Source organism: Dermatophagoides pteronyssinus, unplaced genomic scaffold, assembly GCF_027571235.1.
Source record: "Dermatophagoides pteronyssinus isolate colony J.1.1.1.1 unplaced genomic scaffold, Derpt_VIB-CSIC_2022.12 sq0014, whole genome shotgun sequence".
NCBI lineage: Eukaryota > Metazoa > Arthropoda > Arachnida > Sarcoptiformes > Pyroglyphidae > Dermatophagoides > Dermatophagoides pteronyssinus.
Window position 1 is genome coordinate 698,262 of NW_027461538.1, and position 23,646 is coordinate 721,907.

Here is a 23,646-nt window from a genome sequence, read left to right on the forward strand (position 1 = left end):
AATTTTTTAACCATGTTCTCTCCTGGCTGGTTGGCTGACTGACTGGCTAGTCTCTTTTATATTCACATAAATAATTAATGTTTTTCAGTTGAACAAAAAAAGGAAAAATTAAGCTAGCCGGCAATCCGAGAGAGAGAGAGAGAGAGAGAGAGAGAGAGAGAGAGAGAGATTTTTTCACGCAAGTTTCATCATTGCAAAGCTAAACAAATCACGGAAGGTAATGAGGATTTCGAGTGAGAAAAAATCGGCTTTATAAATATCTTAATATACAGATCTTTTTTTTTTTTTGCTGAAATCTTTAAAATGGACTTGAAAAATGGACAGAATAAAATAACCATAGTTTTTTTGACAATTCGGATGAAACAACTGTAACTGAATGATTAAATCATCAATCGAATATTGATCTGGGAAAAAAAAGGAAAATTTTCTAGCAATAAAAATGATAAGAAACAAGGAAAAAAAATCGGTGAAAATAGCAAAAATTTCACATTTAAAACAGAATTTACCATTAACACTGTGTTAAAATGGATTTTTTTTCAAAAAAAAACCAGTGTTTTTAAGTAAAGTAATGGTTGTTGTTGTTGTTGTCGCAGAAAAAATTTATGACAAAATCAATATTTAACTGTAACGAAGGAAAAGAAAACCAAACACCAAGAATCCAAATACAGAATTAAATAAACATCCGGGGAAAAAACTGGAAAAAGAAACAGAATTTTTCGGATATGGGCAATATGGTGATCAATGATCGAAAAAATCCATTCATCCAGAGTGGATAGAGAAAAGATTTGTTTTGTTATTTTGTTTTTTTTCCGTTTTCAAAAAAAAAATTTTAAATTTAAATTAATGTCCAAATAGAGTCGAAGAAAAAGAATCTGAGTAGAATCTCTGTAGAATTTCCTATTCTTGATGACAAACGAAAAAAATTCTTCAAAGATTCAAACAAACATTGTATGTTTTGCAAAAAAAAACAAATAATGTATCTATTTCTACCCAAACAAACAAACAAAGAATATTTTTTTTTTCTGTGTTTGTTTAGTATCCAAATTCTTATTTTTTTTTCTCTCCCCAATTTCTTTCCAACCAAAATCGACTATATATTCACCCAATGATAATTCATCAAACAGCAAAAAAAAAAAAAAAAAAAAACAGAATTCCGTGACGATATCGTGACATGATAATCAAAAATCATCATCATTATTATTACCGCCTAGCAAAAGCAAAAAAACTGAAAACCAGCTGAAAAAAGCTGGCCAAAAGTAATCATTATGTAATCATCATGTCATCATCAACAACAAACCACACACACACACACATATAACCATAACCATAATCACCGGTAACAATTTGATAAAATGAATGATGAATTTCACGACATTTTACCATATTTGTGAATGGTGTTTGCAAAAAAAAAAAAACATAATTATCCATAATTAGATGTCATCACGTAATATTCTTCTGATTCTGTAATGTAATGTATTCTGTAATTTTACAGACAGAATTTCCAAAATGCAAGCGAATATAAATGGTTTTTCATTGGTGCGAAAATGGAAAATGAAATGGAAAAAAACAAACGAAGCATAAGAAAATTGTGAAGAAATTTTTAGAATAATGGAATTGAGTCTGATGCTTCAATGATGCAATATGGCATGATGATGATGATGATGATTTTTCGCTTCAACAAATAAGTTTAATCCACTCCTGAACACACACAAACACAGGCAGACAGAGACAATATCTATAATGAAAATTGGAAAAAAAAAGAAATCCATTGCCATTTGCCATTTTGGAATGTGATGGAACACACCAAATGTCGAAAAATTGTCATCATCATTTTTATCAAATGTAAAAAAAGACTGTAGTTTTTTTGTTTTTTCTCTAAAAAAAAATCAGACAGACTTATCAATGATCATCATCATCGGAATAATCCTGAGCTTAACTTTTAAACCGTGTTGTTGTTGTCGTTTTAGTTGTTTTTTCAAATGGATATGATAAGAATCTAGAGTTTAAAAAATTTCATTCTACAAAACAGGTAAGATTCTTTAGGCAATGTTTATCTCTTATTTCTGCAGAATGATTCCCTATATATCAATTATACGACCAAAACAAAAGTCAAAGAAGTCATCATTTATAAAAAAGAAGAAGAATCAAACGAATAACAAGAATCGAACGAAGGAAAATTAATTGTCCATCGTTTGGTGAAATGAAATTTTCTTTTTCAAAAAAGTTTCTTCAAATGACAATTCGCATCATTTATATACACTTTCTTCCTTCTTTCGTTTTTTTGTTTCCAAAATCGATTCTAGTTCGACAATTGAAAAGAGAAAAACACTGGAAAGCGAGAAAAACATTGGAGAAAAATATTGAAACTTTAAAAAAAGACAAAATGAACATTTTGCCAATTGAAATAGATAATTTCATTTTTTAAATTACAAGTTTCACAATTTGAAAAGAGACTTTGTCTTATTTTCACATATTGATTTTTCTTTGCCTTCGAGAAACTTTCCCAGAAAAAAAACCATTAACCAATTAGAAAATATGAAATATGATAATGATGTGAATTCTTCCGAAAAAAACTTTTTCTAGCTGAATTTACTGAAAAAACTTCAAACTTTGTGGTGTCGGTAAAATTTTAATTTCAATTTTCTTGAATAGCATCACTTCATCATTATCATTGGAATCAAGAAAAAAGCCCTAAAGATCTGCTATTTTTTTATAGGAATTCAAGACGAACGAAAACGAAATTCTTCTCGATTCTGAATTGAAGAATTTTCGTTATTAGAATTTGATTTAAATGGATGGCTGACACTAAACCAACCAAACCAAACCAAGTTGTAAATAGGAAAAAAAACTTTCTCAGCTGCAAGTTGATTTCAAATCTAATTTTCCAAAAGAGAGAGATAGTGAAATGAAAAGTTTTTCTTCGTGTATAGCAAAAAAGCCAAAGGCGAAATAAGCATCCATGAACTGAAAAAACTGAGCAATATTTTTGTACATCCAGGAATATAGTTGGAAAAAAACTTGATTATGATAATCACATGTAAACCGAACAAACAAACACACAGACCGAACAAACAAACAAAAAACTGACAAGACACTGGATGATTGTCATTGAGATTTCCTTTTTTTTTTGGCCACACACATAATACAAGAATCCAGAATCCATGCAATATTCAGACAGTAAACAAAACAAAACATTATTGTTCCTTGAGGAATGGAGAAATGAAACGAGAGAAAAACGAATCCAGAAATGTGAATGAGCAAAAAAACATTTATTTTAATTTGTGTGTGTTTTCTGCATGCATGCAGACTATTCCATTATTTTTTTCTTTCATTTTCTCGCTTGTGGAACAATATGAATTTGAATTGAAAAATTTAATTTAAAAATTTTCTTCATTCGGGACACGATAATGGCTTAATTTTGAACATTTTCTTTCTTCTTCTTCATCATCATCATCAAAGGATGTTCAAATCACTAAATCACTCATCATCCTCTCATCATCCTTATTCGTTTGGGGAGAAATTTTCATTCTGTAAAAATTGAATAACAATAAAAATTTTGGAAATGGGAAAATTGTGAATTCTCTCTCTCTCTCTCTGTCCGTAATGAGAATGAATAATAAATAACAATGAAAATAGGGAGAATTCCGAATGAAACAACGAATTCAGAATGAAAAACATGACCAGCAACAAAAGAAAAGAGAAAATCCAAAAGAATATTCTGAATCCAAAATAATCAGAAAAACAAATAATAATAAAACAAATTCCGAAAAATTTTTTTTCTGGAAAAAGTTTAATTTTTTCCAAAGAAATTTCTCAAAACAAAACAAAAAATTTACATACTTGATTGGTTACTACTGATATCATCATCATCATCATTGATTTTATTGAAGAATTTTTTCAATGAATTCATTGTTGATGGTAATTCTGTTGTTGTTGTTGTAATCAACCGATTTACTATCGATGATGGAACATCATCATCATAATCATTATGTTGTAAACACCAAACATTATTATTATTATCATTTATAAACAATATTATAAATAATGAAATTATAATCTTCAATAAATGTGGTTTTATAACCGTATAATGCATTTTTGAACAAGGATTTTGATGATGATGATCATCCTGATGATCATCATCATCCGTTTCATCAAGATTTTTGGCCATTTTTTGGCTGTTTAAAAAAAATGGATTGGAAAAAATCACAAACAAACAAACACAAAACTCGAGCACAAAAACACGGAAACAAAATGATGAACGATTCGAATCGATAGTATCGATATTTTTTTTTATTCAGATGATGATGATGGATTATATGGAAAACCAATTGGATTCTTGTTAATATTTTTCGTTCGATTCAGGCCACTAAATTATTCAAATGATGATGATGATTTTTGAGCAATATTATTAGAGAATATGAAATGAGCAATAATAAAAAAATATTTAACACGCACAGCACTCAAAGTGAAGACGAAAATGATGATGATGCATACAGAATCCAGAATCCCAGAAGAAGAAGAATAATGATGAGAATTTTCTCTTTTCTTTTGGAATATGATTATGAATTTTGAATGAATTTTTTTTTCGCCGGCAATGATGATTGAGATTCTGTGATCAAATTTGTATCATCATTATGACATACATTCTATTGAGAGAGAGAGAGAGAGAGAGAGAGAGAGAGAGAGAGATTTGATGATGATGATGATCGATTTTATTATCACTTTTGATGATGGCAAAAAGACAAAACGACGATAACGATAATGATGATGATAACATAATTTTCCTTCAAATTCTTCTTCTTTATTCAAACATTCAGATTTGATTCTGTTGTTGTTGTTTCAGTTTTTTGTTAAAGAAGAAAAAAATCCTTTTTTTCGGTCACGTAAAATTCAAATTTTTTCTGAAAAATTTAACCGTTTTTTTTTGTTTTTTCTGGAAAATTTCTCTTCTTTCAAAGAACTCATCAGAAGAATGGAAGAATTCTTTCATTATCGATAATCGTATCTTTTTTGAATCGAAGACAATCAGGAAAAAAAAATGAGAATTTTTCGTTCACATCAAACGAAATATAGACAGGGATTAACCCAGTAACAGCAACAACAACAACAACAACAGAAAAGTTTTGTCGAAAAAACTAATGTCGACAAAGTTTTTTTTTTTGAAAAGAATTTTTTAAACAAAAAAAAAGAAAGAAAATTCTTTATGTCTCTGTATCTCTCTGTCTGTGTATGTATGTTTGTCAATCTGGTTGATAATTTTCACCAAAAAAAATTTTCTACAGAAATTCAATGAACCGTACGATAATATTCTGTGTGTGTGTGTGTATGTCACACACACATCCAAGATGATAACAAACAAGATATGATGATGATGATGATTCAAATGCAAATTAAATTTTTCAATAATGTAGAGAGAGAGAATGTGAGCGAATATTCTTTTTTTGAAATTTCAAAATGTTTTAGTTAGTTGAATAACAGAACAGAATGAAGAATGAAAAAACTTGAAGAAGTGAGGACATTTTAACATCATTTCCATATAAAATATTTCGTTGTTGTTGTTGTTTTGGTTGTTTGGTGACACCGATGATGATGATAATAATTCTTTGCTTCGTTATCGAATATTAAACGAAGCGAATCCAAACAATATTAAGTGAAAATTTTTCTTCATTTTTCAACAAATGTCAATATTACGAAAAAACAACAATCAGGAAAGAAAATCATAAAGTTTCAAGATGATGATGATGCACGAATGATGATTGTTTGGCGAATAAAAAAAATATTTACCAGAGAGAAACAAAACGAAAAACGAAAGAATCGCGCGCCAAACTTGCAGAATTTTGAGTGCAATGAGGAAATCAAGAAACACAAACACAAAGGAAGACGTTCTTTGATTCAGAAGGTAATTTCTATATATATAATGCGCGCGCGCGCATTTTTTTCTTCTTCTTCGAGGCTTGCGCTTCAATGAATGATGGTCATCTTGTTTCAATATTTACAATCGTCAAATATAGATGGCAGTATTGTTTGGTGATGAACAATTTAATCGATTACAATCGATTAAACGAAAAGAATGCAACACACGCCTTTTGAAAAACACGCTTTCTGTTTGTTTCCATTGTTCAATCTGTGTGTGTTTGTTTGAATCACGATTAAACTTTGATTCAATTTTTGTTGTTTTTCATTTTAAAATTGTCAAATTTTATTGATTATCATTTTTTGAAACATGGCTAGTGTAGGTCATTTAGCTTTTGATGAATTTGGTCGTCCATTTTTCATTTTGAAAGATCAAGAACGACAAAAACGTTTGACCGGTACCGAAGCTATCAAGGTAAATCAGTGAAATTTTGTTCATTTTATTTTGGCTTTACTAAACTAATTCAAAATTTTAGAGCCATATTTTAGCCGGTATTAGTGTTGCTAAAATATTACGAACATCTCTTGGACCAAAAGGTTTGGATAAAATAATGGTAACAGCTGATGGTGATGTTACAATTACTAATGATGGTGCTACAATACTTAAAATGATGGATGTTGAACATCAAATTGCTAAATTATTGGTTGAACTTTCACAATCACAAGATGATGAAATTGGTGATGGTACGACCGGTGTTGTCGGTATGTATTTCAAATTGATTTCCCTTTTTTTGATTTTCAAAATGATTTTCTTCTGATTTTAGTTTTGGCTGGAGCTTTATTGGAACAAGCCGAACAATTATTGGATCGTGGTATACATCCTATCCGTATTGCCGATGGTTTTGAATTGGCCGCACGTCATGCAATGGAACATTTGGATAAAATTTGTGAAAGTTTTCCAATCGATCAACATAATCTTGAACCATTAATACAAACAGCTATGACAACATTAAGTTCAAAAATTGTTAATCGATGTTTGAGAAAATTTGCCGAAATAGCTGTGAATGCTGTTATATCGGTTGCCGATCTGGAACGAAAAGATGTTTCATTTGATTTGATTAAAGTTGAAGGTAAAACTGGTGGTCGATTGGAAGATACTGTTTTGGTCAATGGTGTTATTGTTGATAAAAATTTTAGTCATCCACAAATGCCAACCAAATTGAAAGATGTAAAATTGGCCATATTAACCTGCCCGTTTGAACCACCAAAACCAAAAACTAAACATAAGTTAGATGTACATTCGGTTGAAGATTATCGTAATCTACGAAAATATGAAATACAAAAATTTGAACAAATGGTTCAACAGGTTAAAGATGCTGGTGCAAATCTGGTTATCTGTCAATGGGGTTTTGATGATGAAGCTAATCATCTTTTATTACAAAAAGAATTGCCAGCTGTACGTTGGGTTGGTGGTCCGGAAATTGAATTGATTGCTATTGCAACCGGTGGTCGAATTGTACCACGTTTTGAAGAATTAACACCGGAAAAACTTGGTAAAGCTGGTATTGTACGTGAATTAGTATTTGGTACTACACGTGATAAAATGTTGGTCATTGAACAATGTCCTAATACTAAAGCTGTTACAATATTTATTCGTGGTGGTAATAAAATGATTGTTGAAGAAGCTAAACGTTCAATGCATGATGCTTTATGTGTTGTTCGTAATCTGATCAAAGATTATCGTATTGTTTATGGTGGTGGTGCAGCTGAAATATCCTGTGCATTGGCTGTTTCGAAAGAAGCTGATAAAATTACTTCATTAGAACAATATGCATTCAGAGCATTTGCCGATGCATTAGAATCAATACCATTAGCATTGGCTGAAAATAGTGGTCTTTCACCGATTGAAACTGTTGCCGAGATTAAATCACGTCAAGTAAAAGAATCAAAACCACAATTAGGTATTGATTGTGTACAGAAAGGTACTAATGGTAAGTATTGAATTCTCTTTATCTCATTTCAGGATATTAATCTCTTTTATGTTTTCTTTTTTTTAACCCTAAATACAGATATGAAAGAACAGAATATTATCGAAACATTGAATAGTAAAAAACAGCAGATTAGTTTGGCAACACAATTGGTGAAAATGATTTTAAAAATTGATGATATTCGTTCATCCGAAGGAATGATGTAACCAATAACCAACCAAAATTGTTTTTTCTCTTTGAAAAACAACTAATTTTTATAAAATTTAAACAAAACAAAAAAATTTTATTTTAAGCAAAATAAAAAGGCAATTTTTTTCAAAAAATTTAAAAAAAAATTCCACCACTAGATGTCAGTAGTTTCTTGATCAAAAGTAGGCGGGTCTTAAATGAAAAAAAAATTGAGCCGGCTGCCATTTTATCAGTATTGTATTTGTACGCTTGGTGTCGCTACTGTTACTATTCTTAAGATATATATTCTTTGTGTGTAATAACAGTGTTGTGTCTTTTGTTTCGTTTGGTGAGTGGTGCTCGCTTACTTTGCTCATTTTGGATATTCTTTACTTGTTTTTTTGTATTGCATCAAAATTAAAAAACAAACAAAAAATTTTCCATTTTGTTTCAAGAAACGAGTGATTAGTGTGGATTATCTTTCTTTTTTTTTCTGAAAAACATTATTTACATTCAGTAATAATGGCTGAAATTAAAGTTGAGGTTGGTTTGATTTTTTTTGTTTCGAAATTTAAAATTTTCTGTTTAATTTTTTTAGCAATCGAATGGTTTTAGTGATGAAAATCAACAACAACAACAACAGCAGCAACAACAACAACAGAATGAAAACAATTCTGAACAAAATCAATCGTTAAATCAACAACAACAACAACAACAAGATCAGCAGCAGCAACAACAACAACAACAAAATGATTCGAATAATCAACAAAATAATGGTAATGGTAATGATAATGATGATAGTAATCAAGATTATAGTAACCAAGATGATGGTGGTGAAGATGAACCGGAACAATTTCGAAAATTATTTATCGGTGGTCTTGATTATAAAACAACTGAAGATACATTGAAAGGTCATTTTCAACAATGGGGTGATATTGTTGATTGTGTTGTAATGCGTGATCCACAATCAAAACGATCACGTGGTTTTGGTTTCATTACCTATTCAAAATCATCGATGGTTGATCAGGCACAAAAATCTCGGCCACATAAAGTTGATGGCCGTGAAGTTGAACCAAAACGTGCTGTACCACGTGAAGATTCGGGTAAACCGGATTCACAAGCAACGGTGAAGAAAATATTTCTCGGTGGTCTTAAAGAAGATATTGAAGAAAATGATCTTCGTGATTATTTTATTGAATTTGGTAATGTTGTCAATGTGAATATTGTCACTGATAAAGATACTGGTAAAAAACGTGGTTTTGCATTTGTCGAATTTGATGATTATGATCCTGTTGACAAAATAGTTTGTATGTTTTTTTTCAATTGAATCTTTGTTTATTCAAAAAAATGATAAAAATTTGTTTTGATTGATTGTTATTTTTGTAGTGAAACGACATCATGTTATCAAAGGCAAACGAACTGAAGTAAAAAAAGCATTATCAAGACAAGAAATGGATACGATGAAACGTAAAACTGAAGCACGTAATGTAAATCGTGCTGGTGGTGGAACACGTAATGCACCAGTCTGGGAATCTGGTCCCGGTAATTATGGTGGTGGAGGAGGTGGATATGGTGGCGGTGGTGGATATAATCAAGGATGTAAGAATGCATTATTCAATTAATAACCGGATACTATTTTAACATCAAAATTTTTCAATGTAGATGGTGGCTATGGTGGAGGTTATGGCCAAAATAGTTATGGTCAACAAAGTCAAGGTGGTTGGAATCAAGGTCAAGGTGGCTGGAGTTCGGATTATGGAAATTCTGGTTATGGTAACTATGGCGGAGGTGGTGGTGGTGGTGGTCCAATCCGAAACACCAATTACAGCCATAGAGGTCAAGGACCATATGGAGGTAAATATTTCTAAAATCCATCATTTATAAATTTATAATTTATTATCGTTCAATGATAATAAATAGGTGGTTATGGAAGTAATTATGGTGGTGGTAATTATGGTGGACGTCGTTGATGGATTTTTCTCATTCATTCATTCATTCATTAATTTTCTCCATTTTTTTCCTGATAAAATAATCATTCATTGTCGACATTTTCATTTTTCCGCCAAAAAAATATTCAATCTCGGGTAAGTCATTTTTTTCTATTTAAAAATGAAATTATTTTTTGTTTGCCTGACAAATTATGTTTGGTTTAAATTGCAAAAAAATAATAATTAGTTTGAAGCTTATGTAAAATATATAATATTCCAGAAAAATAATCAATTTTCTTTTTCATTCGTTTCGCATTCTATTTTTTTATTTTATTTCTAGGGTTTATCTTTTCTATTTTCATTCAAAACAGTGTTATTTATGCTAATAATAATAATAATAATGATAATAAGGACAAGATTTACAGGAAACAGTCGAACAGAACAGTGTTAAACATCTGTCTATATTACAAAAATCATAATTTGTGTGTGTTGACCTTCTTCTTCTCGCAGAACAGATTCTTCATTTAAATAAATAAAAATATAGGTATCGATCGTAATAATAATCCAGAAATATCCGTAAAAAAATTACCGAAGATGAAGACTATATTGTTGTTGTTGTTGTTGTTAAATGTTTGAAGAAGAGTTGATAATATGATTAGCAAACACAGCATCGAATTTTTTTTCCGTTCAAAAAAAATCAGAATTTTTATAATTACAAAAACACACACAGCCATCATAATTAATCAATATCAGCATCGTTCGAAGCTAAATAAAGAAAACAGAAAATCGTTATTGTATTATCGTGTGTGTATTTATCGTTATTATTATTCATCATCGAATCAATTGAATCAATGTTTCCTCAAATTCAGTTCAGAATTAATTGTGTCTTTAGAATTGACCAGACAGATATTATTTCTGAATGAAAAAAAAAATGTTAAAATAGATGATAAACCCTGTGGATTTGAAAATCAGCCTAAATTTTTTTTTTCTCTCCTCTCGTTACAATGTCGACTACATACAAAAACAAAAAACATTTTTACCATTATTCAATCAAATTCCACTTTTTTCCCCATTTTTTTCGCATTCATTCATCTTTGATGAATTTCATTTATTTTGCAAGAAGATTTGTGTAACAGGTTCTCATTATGATAATAATTGTAGCCAATTTTCATCAGATACATCATGCATACACACATATTCATTGTAATTTGTCAAATTTTTTTACAGTTCAAAAAGAAGAAGAAACCTTGATTAAACATCAGATAATCTCGAAACACAACTAATTCAATTCATACACAACAAACAAACAAAACACAGACATGTTTTAATTTATAAAAAATTGATAAAATAAAGTTTTCGAAAAAATAATAACAGCAAAAATTCACTTTTTTATATAGATTTTTTATTTGAAAAAATTTTAAATGTTGTTACAGGAATCACCATCATTCAGGGCCAGCTAAAAATATTTATTTTTTAAAATTAAATGTGATATATAGTGGCCACACACATTCACAAAGATCTGCTTAGGTAAATCCGGCTTTTTTCAATCCAAACCTTTCCCTTTCAATTCTTCACATTTTTTTCCATAAAAATAATCCTTTCCATTTTTCCCATATCCACATTTTTTGTTTTGGGCGAAATTGGAATGTTTTTTTTTCTCATTTTTTTGTTAATTTTTTATTTTATAATTTCCTTATTCTTTCGTTGATTCTTTCATCCAGGATGATGATGATTATGATGTGGTCAATTTTTGGAATCGATCGATGGCATGGCCGAAAATGCGGTAAGTTTCGTGAAAACTCATGGTAAGTTTGAAATGTCTGCTTGGCAAACCATTGGAAAACCTGGTTTCCATTGCTTTTTGTTGAATTTTTTAAATTTTTTTGATTTTAAAATTGAAATAAAAAAGAAATTTTTGAAAAAAACAAATGTATTTTTGGGTTCCAAATAAGTTTTATTATCTCAAAATAAGAGAAAATACAAAATGACCAAATGTTTTTGTTGTTGTTTGAAATTCTCTATCGTCTTCGACGTAATTGTAATGTATTTCGTCTACGCCAATTTCCACGTCTTGAACCACCGACAAGTTTAGAATAACCATGACCAGAACCACGTAAGCCACGATGTTTTTTACCCGAACTAGTCAAACCACGTAATTCACGATGTTTTTGTACAGCATTACAGATCCAATTGATTTTTGGATCACGACGTATAGCCTTATGGAAAGGATCAATACAAATGATCTACGAGTGAAAATTAAAATGGGCATTTTTAGAATCGTTTCGATTAACAAATCTTTTTCGAAAAAAACTTACTTCAAAAAATTTGAATGTAGAATCTTGGCCAACCCAATATGATCCTAAAATTCGCAAAGCATGAGCAACACGACGACCAACACGTTCTTCAGCAATTGCTTGTAAATTTCGTGTCGGTTTCAATTCATTGACACCATGATTCTTTGGTTTACCATATGTAGCACCTTTTGGACATTGACGTTTTCGGCCACCACGACGAACACGTACACGATAAATAACATAACCTTGTTTAGCTTTATAACCAAGACGGCGAGCTTTTTCGGTTCGTGATGGTCTTGGACAACGAGTGATAACATTCAATTGACGATATTGCCATGTTCGAACACGTAACAAAAATCGCATAACATCCGATTGTTTATGTCGCCATATTTCTTGCATATATTTGTATGCACCCATTTTTTTCAAAAGAATATTCAACAAAAAAATCCCAAAGAATTTCAAATGAGAAAAACCAAAAACACAAAAAAATCACACAAAACACACACACACACAGTGAGAAGAAAAGGAAGTTGAACGACGCTGCCACACAAAAACCAAGCCAAAAAGAAAAAAAATCAAACTCATGCGTGCACACACTTCTGCATGCAATGAAAAAAATAAAACACGTTTCATAACCATTCATATAAACTAGTACACACAAAAAAATGTTCAGATAAATTCATCAAGATGGCGTTACAATCTTTAAAAGAATAATTTAAAAAAAAAAAATTTCCCGAAAAAAATGAAAATTTGACACACTAAACCATTTTTTGTCCACGAATATTATCTGATCTTCTGAAAATCAAATGGGATAATCATTAGGGAAATATACCAAAAAAAAGTACCAAAAGAAATGAAAATAGTTTAGGGTCGGCTTTTCATTCATCGACACTTTACATATCTTCACTTTTTTGTCATTTCATTTCTTCACTTATCGATAATGGTATCATATTTTTCTCCTCAATCAATCAATCAATCAATCCGCTAATCAATTCCGATTTCAATAATCTTATCAAATTTTTGTTTCACTATTTGCTTCGTTATTTATTTAGATTTTTTTCCCTTGTTCGAATAAAATCACCGAAACTGAAATTACAATGACGTTAGTTTTTATTTGATCATATCTTTTATTGGTTGTCATTCAAAACAAATGAAATAAAGAAATGAAGAAATGGTTTCGGTTGATCAAATCATCATTTCAGATTTTCTTGTGTTTGTGTGTGATGGCATCCGATGTGACCGAATATAAAAAACGAAGCAAATGAAATAACAGCAGAAATAATATTGGAATGTGTCATCATTCAATCTAAATCAATCAAAAAACCAAAAAAAGATATGAATTTCAAATAATAATGTATATAATTTCTTCTTAATGAGATCTGGTGTATATTTGCTTAGCTTGCTTGTTGATTTTTTTGTTTGTTTTTTTGTTTGTTTGTTTCATTCATTGGTTTGATATTAAAACGATGTTAAATTCAATGTAAAATTACAAAGCGGCATTTGTTTTATTTGAATTTTTGCTATTTAGTTTGTCGCCAATTGAAAATTTTGTCTGTGTGATCAATTCTGTGAATTCTTTTTCATTGTGGGGGGGGAAACCAGGAAACAAAACAATGTTTAATTCAAAACGACAACAAATCAAACATAATAATGATTATGATGATCGTATGAATATTGGTGAAGAAGATGAACTTTTACTACAAGGATTTACTAATTCATTATGGAAAACAATTATTGTTTGTATAGGCATTTTAATCACCGGTGGTCTATTGGCCATTATAATGTTATTCCGCCCGGCTATTCGTATACGTTTGACAAAAAAACGTTGTCAATTGGATAAGGCGCAGATTCTTGTGTTGAAAGTAATGTACAATTTTCTTTTAATTGAATTCTCGGGGTTAATTTTTTTCTCCAACCATCCAAACCATTCAAACAGGATAAATATGGTGATGAATTTGTTGAAACAATGTTTCAAACACCCAATTTATCATATCGTTATTTCATTCATAAAAAAATTAAATATATTTGGAATGATGAATATCAACATTTTTGTAAATTAAAAGGTTTAGATCAGGAAAAATGTAGCATATTATATAGTCAGGTGGTTGATGGTGCATCAACAACGGAAGCACAGAAAAAATTAATACTTTTCGGTCGAAATTCTATAGATATTGAAGTATTACCAATATGGCGATTAATATTCAATGAAATTACCGGTCCATTTTATCTTTATCAATTTTTTATCATTTGTATTTGGTTGATACAGGATTATTATCAATTTGCTGCTTGTATTTTTATATTGTCCACTATATCGGTTGCAATGCATGTTTGGCAAACTCGTAAGGTTTGTTTGATGTCAAAATTTTTGAATTTTTTCTGATTTTTTCCCTTTCAACTTATAGCAATCAATAGCATTAAGAAAAAAAGTTCATTCAGCATCAATGGTTACGGTAATACGTGATTCACAACCAGTACAGAAAATTTCAACCGAATTAATACCAGGTGATGTAATTGTATTACCTCGTCATTCTGTAAATAATTATATGATGGAATGTGATGCCGTACTAATGACTGGTTCTTGTATTATGGATGAAAGTATGTTAACAGGTGAAAGTTTACCCGTACCAAAAGTACCATTGGTTGATAATCCAACATCAATATATTCATCATCCGTTCATAAAAGTAATACATTATTTTCCGGTACAAAATTATTAAATGTTTATAGTAAGGAAAATATCGATATAATGGCTGTGGTTGTACGTACAGGATTTTCAACAACTAAAGGTGAATTAGCTCGAAGTATTCTGTATCCAATACAAATGAATAATAATATTAAACGACAAATGATAAAAATGTCAATAATTTTCATATTTTTATTCGGTCTGCCATCATTCCTGTATACATATTATGCATTAAGTCGTTTTGATTTTGCTACATCAAGTATAATAATTATTGTATTGGATGTTGGAACATTTCTCATACCACCAGTTTTACCGGCTGTATTAACAAGTGTTAATGTTCATGCACAAAGAAGACTGAAAAAGAAAGGTATATTTTGTTTGAATTCACAAGCAATTGCTTGTGCAGGTGAAATTGATACAATGTGTTTTGATAAAACCGGAACGATTACTGAAGATACAATTGATTTTGCTGGTATTGTACCGATTTTTAATAGAAAATTTCAATCAATCATTACGGATGTTAAATCATTACCGGCTGATAATATTATTGTTAAAACAATGGCTGCATGTCATTCATTAGTAGAATATAAAGGTAATATTGAAGGTGATGATTTGGATATAAAATTATTTCAAACAAGTGAATGGACATTTGTTCATGATATGGATGATTTAGTTGAAACATTTGGTAAAACACCTGATCGTATTGTAACAAATACATTTTCCGGTATAAATTATCAATTAATCGGTATTATGAAACAATATCCATTTGAATCATTTTTACAACGAATGCTGGTTATCGTGAAAGATGTAAAAGAAAATAATTTCATGGCAATTGTAAAAGGTGCACCAGAAGTATTGAAATTATTTTGTTCGGAAGAAACATTACCAGAAAATTTTTCCGAAATTCTTGAACATTATACTAGCCAGGGATTTCGTGTCTTGGCTACTGCATCAAAAATTATCGATACCAATGATGTGGATGAATGTTTAGATATGAATCGTAGTTCATTGGAAAACAATATGACATTTAATGGTTTTTATTTATTTAAAAATAAACTTAAATCATCATCCAAACAAATCATTGAAGAATTGATGGATGCAAATATACGTTGTATAATGGTAACTGGTGATAATATCCTAACAGCATTATCGGTTGCACAAGAATGTCAAATGATACGAAAACCAGATGCAATCATCAGGGTACAAGCAATCCCGAATAAATTATTACCCAAACAAATTTCTCTACATTATGATTATGTAAAATATCCAGATTTTATGATTACAAACAATAATAACGGTGATGATTTAGAAGGGAATAATGAAAAATTATTTCAATATCATTTAGCAATTGATGGTGATTCGTATAATATTATTCGAAATACAAAACCCGATCTTATTGATCGTATCATACATAAAGGAACAATATTTGCCCGTATGACACCGGATCAGAAAAAAAGTCTGATAACAATATTGAGGAAACAAAATCATAGTGTTGGTATGTGTGGTGATGGTGCTAATGATTGTGGTGCATTACGAGCGGCGGATGCTGGAATTGCCCTTTCGGTTGCCGAAGCATCAGTTGCATCACCATTTACATATAAAAATAAAGATATTTCCTGTGTACCATCATTGTTAAAAGAAGGCCGCTGTACATTGGTCAGTGTTTTTGGTACATTTAAATATCAAAGTGCATATTGTTTTATACTATTGGGTTCGGCATTAATTTTATTTTGGCATGGTTTTCGTCCATCCGATGGTACATATGTTTTTGTTGATGTTATTATGAATATTTTACCACCAATGGTTTTTGCAACAACCAAACCATATCCAAAATTATCAAAACGTATGCCCATTCGAAATCTGCTAAGTTTTGTTCAACAAATGTCATTGTATACATTTATCATTGTTCAAGTTTTAATTTATTATCTAATCAGAACATATCTAATCGATCAACCCTTTTATATACCGGTAATAAGTACAGATATTATTGAACAACAATCACCAAATCAAATTGCAAATGCAATATTTTCCATCAATACAATGTCTTATGTAATTGCAGCAGTGGTTTTTGCACCTGGTCCACCATATCGTTTAGGATTTTTTTCCAATCGTATGTATTTTCATTTGGATTATTAACACTTGATTACCTTTTTTATTTTCTTCAAATCGAAAAATCATTTTACAGGAATCTATATTTGTATGGTTTTAATAAATTTTTCATTATCATTATTAATGTCATTGATTGCACCGGAATGGTTTTTAGGATTTTTAGAATTCATTCCATTACCATTTGATTTTCGTTTGAAAATTTTATCAATTTGCGTGTTAAATTTTATCATATCATTCATATTGGAACGTTATTTTTGGTATTGTTTAATTGCACGATATATTTTACCATGGATTCGTCAGAAATTCCGAATGAAATCAAAGAAAAAATTTCGTATTTTAGATGAACAAATACTAAAGGATAATTGGCCATTTGAACATTTGATCGATGATAATCATTTAAATGGACAACAACCATCATCATACACTACAACCATAATCGATCAACAACATCAAAATGATGATGATGATGATCGATTTAAAATGCCAAAATCATCAAGTTTTAATTTTTGAAATTTTTTTAAAAATAACCTTTTTTTTACTTTTTAATTACTTTTGTTGATTGATTTTTTTTTTGTTAATAATAAATAAAAATTATTTTGAATTTGATAAACATTTGACAAACATTTTTTGTTTCATTGCACATTTCATTGACATAACATGATGATTGATAATTGGAAAAACATTGAATGATGTGCCAAAAATTGATTGGAATTTCTTCGAGTTTTTGTTTGTTTGTTTTGTTGCTTGTTGTGAATGAATGAATAAAATTGAAATCATTTTTTCTATGCAACCTTTTTTGTTGTTTTTTTCATTTTTTTCATCTTTTTCTCTTCACGACGTTTTTCTTTTTCCTTTAAATTTTGTACCAATTTATAGACGAAAAAACCTACGTGAAAATTTTGGAAAAAAAAGAGAAAAAACAAAAAAGATTTCGTTAGAAAATTCTGGGAAAATCAAAAAAGAAAATCAAAAAAGCGAAAATTTCTAACCGATGATTAACACCGGAATCAATACGAATAATATCCAATACATGATTTTTTCAGAAATTCAAAAAACAAACAACTTTTTAAATAACGAAATGGAATGACACGTGTTAATAAAAAAAAAAGAAAAAGAGAGATCCTCAGGATCAGAATCAATCAATTGATTTTTGATTTGGATCACCAACAAAAAAAGATTTATCGATTATCGATGATGATTAAGAGTAAACCAACAATAATGCTATGGAGATTTGTTGATTAGTTTTTGGTTTTGGTTGTCTGTTTTGTCATCAAAATATAGACCACCATAGAAACAAAGTAGAAAAAAAAACTGGTCGACGTAGACACCAAAACACACACAAACAAGCTATCAAATTCATCATTTTAATATTGATGGTGGTGGTGGCAATGAGGGTTATCATGCATGATGATGATGGTAACTAAACTGACAAGTTTTTTTCAGCTTCTTTCAAACTGATGATGATGGCGGTTCTTATGGCTGATCTGTGGACATTTCATTCTCGATGAAACTTTTTCGATTCGAATTTTTCGAAATTTTCGAAATTCTGAAACAAAAAAAAAATCAGATTAAAAATTAGCAAACAATAATGAATGAAAAATTTGTTTTAAATGATGAAAATTTTGGTTTTTGAAAACATATTTGAAATAATGGAATTTCGTAAACAAAAAATTCCAAAATTCAACAATAATAACAGCAACAATGGTAAAATAAACTTGACCCGAAGACAAAAACAACAACAACAACAACAAAAACGTAATAATGATAATAATAGAAATAAAAATGATTTTACATTACAATCAATATTGCAAGCATCTGGAATGAATCCATTAACAACATTATTTGAAAATTTATTTATACCAGCATTTGATAATCATACAGCAGCAGTTGATTCATTAGAATTTGTACCAATGATAAATGATTTAAAAACACCAAGAGAAAAAGATGAACAACAAATGAATGAAATAATTGAAATGATTGAAAAATCAGAAACAATAATAACCGATAAAATTGAACAACAAATAAAAGATGAATCAAATGATAATGATAATCATTTAAATGAAATTGAAAAAATTATGGAAAAAATACAAAAACAAATTATTGATGATGATGAAAAATGACTTCTTTTTTTCTAATAAAAAATCGATAAAAATTTGATTTTAAAAATTTTTAAAAATTACAAACCTATAAGGGAAAAAGTTATAATGCCTGGTCCAATAAATATCCAATTGTTGAAACCATGTGAAATGATTCCATATGATTCAGAATTTCCAGCTAATTCGACCATGATTTGATTGTTATGTTTTCTGTTTGTTTCGATGAATAAATGAAAATCAATTACAATTGAATTTTTTCAAGAAAAATGCCAATTAATCAAGATGATCATTTTCCAATTTTTTGCTCGTAATTAATTCAGAAACATTGATGGTGAAACAGATTGATTTAAGAAAATTTAATCAAATTTTTTGTTTACAATAAAAATTCTTTGTCAAAAAAAAAGAATTGTTTGTTTCGACAATTCTTCGAAACTATTAAAACAGTAATTGGCTGGGTAAGGTATAAATGGGATTCTTGGCCTGTTAACACTCATTTCACGTGCGTTTTGTTTAAAAAAAGTTTTTTTTGTTGATAAAAATGGATTTATTTGATGTTTTTGATTTGGATCCAAAATCCAACACTAATAATGATAATAATAAACGAAAAGCTGATGATAATGAACAAAATAATGGCCAAAATTCAAATGAAAATGGATCGAAAAATGATGATAATGTTGTTGATAATGGTTTGATCGATAAATTAATCAACGATGTTAAACGTAAAAAAGGTAATGAAGATAATAATCAGATAACTACTTCAATGGTCGAAGAATTGACACGAGTACCAAATGATACGGATGATGAAGATAATGAAAATTTAGGTGAAATTAATGAAACATTTACAGCACGTGTTGAAATACATGAATTAGAAACACAAGGTTCATCTTGTGTACATGAAGTAATCATTCCAGTTGATTTGGAATATGTTCCATTACGTGATCATAGTGAAAATCCTAATTATAAACCAGCTAAAGAATATAAATTTATTCTGGATTCATTTCAAAAAGAAGCAATACTTTGTATTGAAAATAATCAAAGTGTTTTAGTTTCGGCACATACATCGGCTGGTAAGACAGTTGTTGCTGAATATGCTATTGCATCATCATTTCAGAATAAACAACGTGTTATCTATACAACACCGATCAAAGCATTAAGTAATCAAAAATATCGTGAATTTCAAGAAGAATTTGAAGATGTTGGTTTGATTACTGGTGATGTAACAATTAATCCGAATGCAACTTGTTTGATTATGACAACCGAAATTCTACGTTTAATGTTATTTCGTGGTAGTGAAATTATGCGTGAAGTTGGTTGGGTAATATTCGATGAAATTCATTATATGCGTGATCGTGAACGTGGTGTTATCTGGGAAGAAACTATAATTCTTTTACCCGATACAGTACATTATGTTTTTCTTTCGGCAACCATACCGAATGCTCGTCAATTTGCCGAATGGATTGCACATTTACATCATCAAAGTTGTCATGTTGTTTATACGGATTTTCGTCCAACACCATTACAACATTATATTTATCCAGCTGGTGGTGATGGTTTACATTTAGTATTGGATGAACAGAATAATTTTCGTGAAGATAATTTTAATCAAGCAATGAATGTTTTACAAAATCCTTCAGGACAAAATTCATCATCATCGGCTAAAGGTGGTGATCAAAGTTGTATAAAAGTTATTCGTACAATTATGGAACGAAATCTGGCACCAGTAATTCTGTTCAGTTTTAGTCGTAAAGAATGTGAAATATATGCATTACAAATCAGTAATCTTAAATTGGATTTTAATTCGGCTGAAGAAAAATCATTAGTTGAAGAAGTATTTAATAATGCTATTGATGTTTTAAGTGATGATGATAAAAAATTACCACAAGTACAGCAAATATTACCACTTTTAAAACGTGGTGTTGGCATTCATCATAGTGGTCTATTACCATTGATTAAAGAAACTATTGAAATTTTATTTGGTGAAGGTCTTATCAAGGCATTATTTGCAACAGAAACTTTTGCTATGGGTTTAAATATGCCAGCCAGAACAGTAGTGTTTACAAGTGTTCGAAAATTTGATGGAACAAATTTTCGTTTCATAACTTCGGGTGAATATATTCAGATGAGTGGCCGAGCTGGACGTCGTGGTATTGATGAACGTGGTATTGTCATACTACGGGTTGATGAAAAAGTTAATCCAGCTGTTGGTAAAGAAATGATTTGTGGCCGTCCAGATCCATTGAATTCAGCATTTCATTTAACATATAATATGGTTTTGAATTTGTTACGTGTTGAAGAAGTTAACCCGGAATATATGTTGGAACATAGTTTTTTTCAATTTCAACAATATCTTGAATATCCAAAATTACATGAAAGTAAGTTATTCGAATTGAACATTTCCTTTGTAATTTTTTTATAATTTTTTTTTTTAAATTAGAATACAAAAAACTAAAAGAACAAAAAAATAATATAAAAATTGATAATGAAGATTGTATTGCCGATTATGTTAAAATAAAAAATCAGATAACCGATTTGACAAAGGAATTTTTAGTATTCATTACTACACCACGTTATATTCTACCATTTTTAAATAGTGGACGTCTATTGAAAATTGTTAACAATGATAATCTAGATATGGATTGGGGTGTATTGATTAATTATAATAAACCTAGTATGGATAGAAAACAACGACAACAACAACAAGAATCAATTTATCAAATTGATGTCCTACTGCCAGTGGATAAAACAATTGATCCAATAAGTGAAACAATATTACCACCAAGTAATATGGAAAAATGTGAAATGAAAATCATTTCATTACGATTATCAAATATAACACAAATAAGTTCAGCACGTGCATTTCTACCACATGATCTTCGTAGTTTTGATAGCCGACAATCGGTATTAAAATCAATACAAGAAATTAAAAAACGTTTTAGTGGAAATATCCCCCTGTTGGATCCATTAGAAGATATGAAAATTAAAGATAATGATTTTCTAAATATTGTTAAACGTATTGAATCATTGGAGAAAAAATTATTAGAATTTAAAAAAATTAATCAAGATATGGTTCGTCAATATGAACGTAAACAAGATATTGAAAAGAAAATGAAACAAACAAAAGAATTGATGAAAAAAACCAGAAGTCTATTGCAAATGGATGAATTGAAATGTCGTAAACGTGTATTACGTCGTCTTGGTTATTGTACATCGGCTGATGTTATTGAAATTAAAGGACGTGTTGCATGTGAAATAACAAGGTTTGTTTTTTTTGTTTTGTGATTTTTGATTGAAGAAAAAAAATTGATAATTTTTCTTTTTTTTAACCCCATAGTGGCGATGAATTATTATTGACTGAAATGTTATTCAATGGTCTGTTTAATGATTTAAATGTATATCAAATTTCAGCATTATTAAGTTGTATGGTTTTTGAAGAAAAAATGGATGTACGACCAAAATTAGGTGAAGAATTATCAAAACCATTAAAAACAATGCAAGAATTGGCGAAAAAAATTGCTACAGTTTCAAAAGAATCTAAATTAGAAATTGATGAAAAAATTTATATTGAAAAATTTCGACCAAATCTAATGGATGTTATTTATTCATGGACAAAAGGAAAATCATTTTCAGAAATTTGTAAAATGACTGATGCATTTGAAGGTTCAATCATTCGTTGTATGAGACGTTTAGAGGAATTACTTCGACAAATGTGTCAAGCATCCAAAGTAATTGGTAATACTGATTTGGAGAATAAATTTTCCGAAGCAATTAAATTAATCAAACGTGACATTGTTTTTGCAGCAAGTTTATATCTTTAAAAGTAGCAATGAATTTAATTAATGAATTTTCTTTTTTTTTTGTTTGATTTGTAAATAACTTTTTGAAAAAAAACACACTTGAATATTTGAATTAACGAAGAAAAAAAAATAATGAAAATTTTATTGATTCACATTTTAATGATTTTTCTTTTGTTTCTTTGAGTGACAATGATTATAAACATTTTGTTTCGAATGATCGATTGATTGCAATGATTTTATTCCGAATCCGAATCACCTTGATCTTTAATCATTTTTTTTATTTTATCCATATTTTCAACAATTTTTTTCCATTCATCCATTGATAAACTGATACCTTTTTTCCCTGGTTTTCGTTCACCATCTTCATTCAAATAAAATTCCCGTATATCAACACGTACTTTATTCTTAAATTCCGAAACAGTTAAAAAACGATTGTTGCTCAGTTTTAAAGTATTTGTAGATTCATCATCCGAACCTTCGGATGCTATTCAAATTTAATGAAAAAAAAGATTAACAAACGTTGATGATTATATAAGATGTTACCTTTTTGTTGTGGTTTCTTTTTGCTTGACATGATTTCGACGATGATGATGAAATGTTTGATTGAAATGAAAAAAAAGGGCGCTAAACGATTGACAAGCTAAAAATCGAATGTGACAAGAAGAGAAAAATGAAGTTGCTCTCGTCAATCGATGATGTAAAAAACAAACATCTATTTTAACACAAACGAATCGT

The 23,646-nt window shown here is 29.5% G+C and overlaps 8 protein-coding genes across 11 annotated transcripts in view; 4 read left to right on the forward strand and 4 right to left on the reverse strand.

The window, feature by feature from the left end:
* LOC113797660 (uncharacterized) overlaps nucleotides 1-5,746 on the reverse strand; it is a 39,725-nt gene extending 33,979 nt beyond the window's left edge. Inside the window, exon 1 of the mRNA XM_075821996.1 lies at nucleotides 3,841-5,746. Coding sequence (XP_075678111.1) covers nucleotides 3,841-4,168 — 328 coding nt within the window. The 5' untranslated portion in view covers nucleotides 4,169-5,746. The remainder of the gene's footprint in view (nucleotides 1-3,840) is intronic.
* A 349-nt stretch (nucleotides 5,747-6,095) lies between these two features.
* Nucleotides 6,096-8,164, forward strand: CCT5 (chaperonin containing TCP1 subunit 5). Its single transcript, XM_075822000.1, has 4 exons — nucleotides 6,096-6,328; nucleotides 6,390-6,615; nucleotides 6,678-7,844; nucleotides 7,923-8,164. Exons 1-4 carry the CDS (start codon nucleotides 6,224-6,226, stop codon nucleotides 8,045-8,047), a joined length of 1,623 nt encoding a protein of 540 aa, XP_075678115.1. The 5' UTR covers nucleotides 6,096-6,223; the 3' UTR covers nucleotides 8,048-8,164.
* Nucleotides 8,165-8,363: 199 nt separating this feature from the next.
* Nucleotides 8,364-11,866, forward strand: LOC113790099 (heterogeneous nuclear ribonucleoprotein A1-like 3). 2 transcript variants are annotated; one of them, XM_075822002.1, is made up of 6 exons: nucleotides 8,364-8,552; nucleotides 8,608-9,316; nucleotides 9,396-9,608; nucleotides 9,672-9,863; nucleotides 9,930-10,093; nucleotides 11,659-11,866. In XM_075822002.1, the coding sequence occupies exons 1-5, from the start codon at nucleotides 8,532-8,534 to the stop codon at nucleotides 9,977-9,979; spliced, it is 1,185 nt and encodes a 394-aa protein (XP_075678117.1). In that variant the 5' UTR covers nucleotides 8,364-8,531; the 3' UTR covers nucleotides 9,980-10,093; nucleotides 11,659-11,866. The 2 variants fall into 2 exon arrangements, with proteins under 2 accessions (XP_075678117.1, XP_075678116.1); XM_075822001.1 differs by lacking the exon at nucleotides 11,659-11,866 and adding an exon at nucleotides 10,278-11,308 and having other exon boundaries at nucleotides 8,365-8,552.
* Nucleotides 11,867-11,930: 64 nt separating this feature from the next.
* RpL15 (ribosomal protein L15) lies at nucleotides 11,931-12,768 on the reverse strand. Its single transcript, XM_027339718.2, has 2 exons — nucleotides 12,253-12,768; nucleotides 11,931-12,180 (listed from the first exon to the last, which is right to left on the reverse strand). Exons 1-2 carry the CDS (start codon nucleotides 12,646-12,648, stop codon nucleotides 11,956-11,958), a joined length of 621 nt encoding a protein of 206 aa, XP_027195519.1. The 5' UTR covers nucleotides 12,649-12,768; the 3' UTR covers nucleotides 11,931-11,955.
* Nucleotides 12,769-13,380: 612 nt separating this feature from the next.
* Nucleotides 13,381-17,631, forward strand: LOC113790094 (polyamine-transporting ATPase 13A3-like). 2 transcript variants are annotated; one of them, XM_075821970.1, is made up of 5 exons: nucleotides 13,381-13,585; nucleotides 13,760-14,093; nucleotides 14,168-14,575; nucleotides 14,634-17,022; nucleotides 17,098-17,631. In XM_075821970.1, the coding sequence occupies exons 2-5, from the start codon at nucleotides 13,845-13,847 to the stop codon at nucleotides 17,529-17,531; spliced, it is 3,480 nt and encodes a 1,159-aa protein (XP_075678085.1). In that variant the 5' UTR covers nucleotides 13,381-13,585; nucleotides 13,760-13,844; the 3' UTR covers nucleotides 17,532-17,631. The 2 variants fall into 2 exon arrangements, with proteins under 2 accessions (XP_075678085.1, XP_027195512.2); XM_027339711.2 differs by lacking the exon at nucleotides 13,381-13,585 and having other exon boundaries at nucleotides 13,606-14,093.
* On the reverse strand, nucleotides 17,519-19,467 carry LOC142645539 (uncharacterized). Of its 2 annotated transcripts, XR_012846655.1 has the most exons (3): nucleotides 19,206-19,453; nucleotides 18,011-18,567; nucleotides 17,519-17,907 (listed from the first exon to the last, which is right to left on the reverse strand). XR_012846655.1 is itself a non-coding variant. In XM_075821972.1 (2 exons), exons 1-2 carry the CDS (start codon nucleotides 19,306-19,308, stop codon nucleotides 17,804-17,806), a joined length of 207 nt encoding a protein of 68 aa, XP_075678087.1. In that variant the 5' UTR covers nucleotides 19,309-19,467; the 3' UTR covers nucleotides 17,519-17,803. The 2 variants fall into 2 exon arrangements, 1 of the variants encoding a protein (XP_075678087.1); XM_075821972.1 differs by lacking the exon at nucleotides 18,011-18,567 and having other exon boundaries at nucleotides 19,206-19,467.
* A 96-nt stretch (nucleotides 19,468-19,563) lies between these two features.
* Mtr4 (exosome RNA helicase Mtr4) lies at nucleotides 19,564-23,063 on the forward strand. Its single transcript, XM_027339712.2, has 3 exons — nucleotides 19,564-21,489; nucleotides 21,552-22,374; nucleotides 22,449-23,063. Exons 1-3 carry the CDS (start codon nucleotides 19,656-19,658, stop codon nucleotides 22,930-22,932), a joined length of 3,141 nt encoding a protein of 1,046 aa, XP_027195513.2. The 5' UTR covers nucleotides 19,564-19,655; the 3' UTR covers nucleotides 22,933-23,063.
* Nucleotides 23,024-23,629, reverse strand: Ssb-c31a (single stranded-binding protein c31A). Its single transcript, XM_027339716.2, has 2 exons — nucleotides 23,455-23,629; nucleotides 23,024-23,395 (listed from the first exon to the last, which is right to left on the reverse strand). The coding sequence occupies exons 1-2, from the start codon at nucleotides 23,483-23,485 to the stop codon at nucleotides 23,148-23,150; spliced, it is 279 nt and encodes a 92-aa protein (XP_027195517.2). The 5' UTR covers nucleotides 23,486-23,629; the 3' UTR covers nucleotides 23,024-23,147.
* Nucleotides 23,630-23,646: the final 17 nt, after the last annotated feature.